The sequence below is a fragment of the Pocillopora verrucosa genome, chromosome 5, assembly GCF_036669915.1.
Source record: "Pocillopora verrucosa isolate sample1 chromosome 5, ASM3666991v2, whole genome shotgun sequence".
Taxonomy (NCBI): Eukaryota; Metazoa; Cnidaria; class Anthozoa; order Scleractinia; family Pocilloporidae; genus Pocillopora; species Pocillopora verrucosa.
The window spans coordinates 15047820-15053866 of NC_089316.1; the positions used below are offsets into that span (position 1 = coordinate 15047820).

General features: G+C 35.0%; 1 protein-coding gene across 1 annotated transcript in view; it reads right to left on the reverse strand.

The window, feature by feature from the left end:
* The window catches only part of LOC131782369 (uromodulin-like), a 38226-nt gene extending 35950 nt beyond the window's left edge, over window positions 1-2276 (reverse strand). Inside the window, exons 1-4 of the mRNA XM_066166648.1 lie at window positions 2138-2276; window positions 812-1145; window positions 531-680; window positions 226-348 (exon numbers count right to left, since the gene is read on the reverse strand). Coding sequence (XP_066022745.1) covers window positions 226-348; window positions 531-680; window positions 812-1124 — 586 coding nt within the window. The 5' untranslated portion in view covers window positions 1125-1145; window positions 2138-2276. The remainder of the gene's footprint in view (window positions 1-225; window positions 349-530; window positions 681-811; window positions 1146-2137) is intronic.
* Window positions 2277-6047: the final 3771 nt, after the last annotated feature.

Below are 6047 nucleotides of genomic sequence, written 5' to 3' on the forward strand. Positions count from 1 at the left end.
AAGAGTGATTTCCTTTACACTCGTAAATATCTGAGAAACTATTCATAAATTTTTCACTTTATCATTTTTATGACCCATAGTCATGTAATTCCTCTTATCATTACAAAATGTGTAACAAAATATGTAGATCGTGGTAACTATGTGCATAAACATGCATGGATAACGCTGCATAAAATTATGAGACGATTAACAAAAATTAGTTATATATGGAAATATTAAAACTACCTGAACACGAGCGTCCATCGCCGTTGTATCCCACTTTACATGTGCATTTGTAAGAACCATATGTGTTAGTACAGTTTGCATTCACGTCACAGTCACTGATATTAAATTTACATTCATCCATATCTAAAATGTTGAAAGAGAAGTAGTGAGTAAGTTACAGCAACTTGAGAGAGGCATCCACGCTAGAACTGATCCAAACCAAATATTACGATAATGATATCAATAATAGTATAATTTATATTAATTTCTTAATACTGATAACTCATTATAAAATAAAATAACTCGAGCAAAGTTATAGGACCTACCTTCGTTAACCATATCACAGTAAATCAGTTTTGCTTTTCCTTTCGTAGTTGGATCCAGCCAGTACTTGCCGCTTATGGTGTGTTTACCTTCACTCGCCTTTATTTCGTGACAAGACAGCGCCGGTAATTCAGGGATAGAACCTAAGGGAGCTGCAGTAAAGATATGTTTGACATTCACTTCCTATTCTTAGCTCTTCCAGGTGAGAAAGTGACAGGTTGAGGATGGAGAAGATTTAAGAGAAACAGAAATCACATTGATGGAAAGACTTTTGATTTCTTACCTCTGCCGTTCGATCGCCGCATGTAAAACCACGCGGGTGCTGAGAGGAAATTCTCCGGTCTCGCCTCCTTAGTGCGGTTATTTAGTTCACATATTTGGTATTTTCGATTGTAGTTATAGCTTTGGCACGTAATCTCTTGTCTACATTTGACATCGCAAAGGTGAGGAGCCGCCAGTGAACATCTTTTGAAGACAGAACTCCCAAGAGCCATTCCTTCTATGTTTACTTCGGTCCTACATTGATCATTAGCTGTGACAAAATCCATGGTAGAAACGAAAAGGATGAATCTTAAATGGCGGAACAGCCACCACATACTTCTTTGCTTGTGCTGAATCTGAAAATATTGAGAATAGGATCATAGAAAGAAAAAAGACGAGTTTCCCCTCAACAAAACTTGTTTGATACCAGATGAAGCCATATAGGAATAATACTACACGTACATTAAAACCTTGCCTGTAAATTCGTTCAGGCACTTTCTAGTTCATGATGTGAGTAAACAATTTGCACAGGACTCGATAGGATGCCAATCGTCAAGGAAGATCAGCACAACTCTTAACATTAAACTTTAATTTTGAAGGCTCATTTAGTTTCTGTGGAATGATAACTTTGATCTGCTTAAGGCATTTTGAAATGTCCTCCTGATAGGCCTGATCACTTTACGCCCCCATAGAAGAACGAATGTTCAAGCATTAAAAAATCTTCATTTCGAAATATCGGTTCCAAATGTAAAATGACAACGACTCAAACTCGACAAAAACTTCAGATTAAATAACATAGTCTCATTATGAGCGAGAAAAAAATACAATCTTTAAAAAGTTGGCTAATTAACATTTATAAGCTGCTGATTATCCTCATTCAGTTATGAAATAAAAATCCCAAAGATTATTGAAACCCTTTATTTATCTACAAAGTCCAGTAACCCAAAGGGTAAGAAAGATTCAAATATAAAGCTTCCAAACTATATCTGATAAATAATCCTTTCTACGTTGTTCGTAACACATTCAACATTTTGGACGGGGTTCAAACTTTAGCGACCTTTTGATAATTTTTTAGATAAACAGAGCAATATATTATTTACCAGAACTTTTGTGGTGCATAGAAGTAATAATGTAAAGGTTCAGTTAGTAAACCTCGAGTATTGATAATCTGCTTTCGTTGAAAAAGACCTCAAGATAATTTTCTTTTAAAATCGCACCATACCCTTCTTTGGGAGTGAAGCCAACCTTTTCCTTTGATATGCAAATCCTTTTCGTAAAGAATATAAATTTTCCAGGGATAGTATTACTCAAATCATCCATCGGTGTTTTCGATATAATCAAGTCTTACCTCTCAAGATGCAAAGCTCTTTGGTCTTCACTACTTTTGAGGTAAAAGCGCTTTCTTTTATAACAATATGGTAGCTATGATTACCATAGAAACACCTGGTTTCAAGCCAAAACGATGATTAACTTTAGATAAGAACTTCCTTGTTCCTTCAACAATGTCACTGAACCATGGCAAAGATCAAATATTTGTTTAGGAAAAACTACACAAATGTCATCACGATCTTAAATTTTTCAGTGAACGTAATTTTCACCAGGTTTCTTTGAAAAATTATCACCATCAAACATCAAATTCGGTCTAAAGTATCTTTTAAACGTTGTTTAAGAAGATTTCATTCAAGTTCTCAAATAATCCAGTGTGTACCTAAGGAAACTCCACCGTGTGCTGATAAAGGATCGCTAATGAAAAACTAATAAGAGAAGAATGTCTTTGACAAGGAAATATTGCCAGCCTCAAGAAACGTCAAGCCTTCCATTGCATAATCTATACGCAAAGCTCTAAACATACAACGACACTCTTAGGTTTATATCAATCAAAAGGGTCCCACTTATGGTGTATGCGACTTCCTGAAGATAAGTAGGGGCTGAGTAAATTTGTACGGGCAGGGAAAACTACATTTTTTCCCCTTTTTGCTTTAAGAACTATTGCACTTGTTTGAGGTTTTTAAAGTTAGGTCTTTAATTAAGAAAGGACTTTCATCAACCTGACGCCTAATTTTAGCTTGAAAACTTGCTCTGGCCTCGAGGAAGTCTTCCAGCAAATACTGGCGATTCGTGTAAGAATATATCTATCAAAGTTTACACAGCTCCATTTTGCGGGAAAGCCACAATGCCATAATTCACAGACGTCAAACACACGCAATACAAACGATTTGCTCGAACCTCAAAGGCTTCAGAGCTACAATACAAATTCAAGTTGACAGTGTAAATTTGCATTGTTCCGTCATATATTTAAAATCGATCGCTAAATATTGTTTAGCTTGATAGTTTTTAACGAGTCGTCGACAATGTAGTTTAAATAAATTATTATCGCTGCAGAAATGTCAATTCTTTTCCTTTTAATATTACTCATAGTTTATTAAATTGTCTTCTGTCTTGTCTCAAGCAACGCTAAATCAACACGTAATAATGACTCGAAATTATTTGAAAAGTTCCTATTCTTGTAAAATCGTTCGCTCTTCTTCCTAGGGCTTCGTCACCACAAGTTAGACAACGAGCACAACGTTTTCCGTCCGCATGGTAAAATCATCCCGACAATTTGTGCACGATGAAACATTTAGACGGCTTCACGCACTCTGTAGGAGTTTTAAAACATAGTTTAGGTGCACTTTTACCAGAATAAACAATACATTTTTCCCCTTTATTCAACATATTAAATGTTTTTTTCAAGATGACAGACAAGGCACATATCAGATGCTGTTTACGTCTTTCTATAAGACACCAAATGACGTCTTTAATAAATTATCTCTTTTCATTCCAGCTTGCCTGATTCTTCGATGCAAGTTGCTCGAATTTTCAAGGTGTACTTAAAATTGTTTAGGTTCTTTTAGGTGTGATATGCCACTGAAAAATAGCTCAATAATTTCGAACTTCAATTTAATTAAAGAAATAAAACTTTGGAAAAATTATGTGATCCACATTTCTAATCCTCAAGTCTCTATTGTTTAAATTTCAATTGTATTAGTCTCGATGCACGAATGGTTTAATTTCTGAAATTGAAAACTGTCAAACAATCTTTATAACTTATGTACGGACGACCTTTTTTCAAAATTCGTTACATTTTTGTTTTGTATCTGAAGCAAAGAACTTTACATGAATTCAAGAAAATGTTCCAGTAGAGATTTGTGAAATTGTTTCGAAGACAGCTTTCAGGACATGGGGTTTGCCTCACCTAAGAGGCGTGCATTTTTCAAGAAACTCATATAGCGTCGCTCCAAAGGCCCTGTTTACTATTCGAGTTGTTATCAGATAGTTGCCTTTTAACTGTCGACTGGTCTTATTCGCGTTTTCAACGGCATAGAGAATACTTTATTTAGGCAGGCGATAAATTAAATCGTGCTATTTCTGGAATTATGTATCGACCAAACTGTTCGAATAAAGCTCATGTAGACTTATTTTCCACCGATTACGATTCATCTTTCGTTAAATGTGTTTCATTGGCGCCTTGAAACGAAGTAAGTAGGTGCAGATGTAGAATATGGAATTAACAATCAAGGAAATGCAGATGCTGGAAATACAGAATATTGTGGTGAAGCTTGCAAGATTTACTTTGCGAAGCATCGTGTATGTTATAGTCTTCATCCTGAACTTCTCATCTTACACTTAACGAAGGGTAAATTATGATTTTCCTGGTTTTTACTTAAGCATTCATGAAATAATCAGTTCGGGAAGTTAAACGCTGACAACCATAGCAATACTGCTTCCGTTGAAGGAAAACAACTCAAGGCCACTCGGAAACTGGCATTACATCGTCGTTTTATAATCGATAACAGAATCCTTGGAACCTTTTAGCCATCACGGAAACAATACAGCATTTAGGTTTTTAAAATCATGTAGGAACATTAAGCTCGTAGTACATCAAGGTGGTAAGACATCCAATAAATTTTATTCGTACCTTGAATTATGCATTGCCTCTATTTCATTTTCTACGGTCTTCTTAAGGACAGGAGTTTGTGAGGAAACGGTTGCTAGATCCTTTTTTCCTTATAACTCTACTTTTGGTGTGCTGTCTAGTAAAAAAAAGGAAAAGAAAAAAAAGAAAAGAAAAAGAGGAATCATAGGTTCCGCGTAACTTAACCAGCCCACCGAGGAGAATACTGGAAAATGGAGAAAAATTAATACTGCCTTCATTTGCGTATTTTTGCCTATCTGATAACATAGGAATTTAGGATAATTTTCTATGTCTCAATTCCGTGCTCAGAGATTTCCTCACGATTTCAGCTGAGATAAAGGAGGTTAACACATAAAATGCTTGGGACAAGAAAAACTTGAGTAGAGTTTTTAATTGTTTTTGTTGGTGTCGCTGCTACCGCTGTTATATTTTAAATTCCTAACTTTTTGTATAAAAAGGGCCCTGGATAAATAGCTCCAGCCCTCTCCCTCCCAAAAACGGTAAGAAAAAAAGTGAAACAAGAACAAAAATTGGCAGCATCGAGCATCACTTGTCTTTTGTGAAGACACAAGGTTTGTAGAGAGCATTTCGATATTATTTTAGGGGAGAGAACAAAAGCCATTAATAAAAGCTATACGCAAATTTTTCTCAAGTTCCTTTTCTATTTCATGATCGATAAGTCAAAAAAAAAATTCATTTTACTTAATGAACCTTTTTTCTCTTTCTTCATTATACAGGTCCTTGAAAATTCCGATTTTTCCTACTTGAGTTTACACGATCGCCTTTGTTATTTAGACCAATTATCATGGAAAGAGGAAATTTATGCTAATTTCCATTGAGACAAGACATCGAAAGAAATCGACCTGTCGTTATGAACGAAACCGTATTATGAAAATAAATTTTAAAAAAATGCTTGCAGCTGTCAGTTCCATGTGGAAATTAATGCAAATAGCGCAAATGGATGTTATCCGCTTTGCTCGACGGAGAGAATTGGGTCTCTTAGGAATATCTTCACATGTTAACATACGTATAAGACCCTTAGACCAACATTGTAAAAATTTCGATTAATTTTTTTAGAAGGTCTGATTGACTGCTAGGGAAAGCAGATACTTCGACGTTAAGTTTTACGTTAGACTTTTCAATCCAAAAACTATCAAAATTTGAAAGATCAAGCATATTTTTAGCCTATTTATTCAGCCTATTTTTCGTTCATTCCTACAAAAAGATAAACAACTGGCAAAATTTATCGTGCTTTTAATATTTTACGTTTAGCAACTTTGGTAATAATAAAAATTTTATTCAA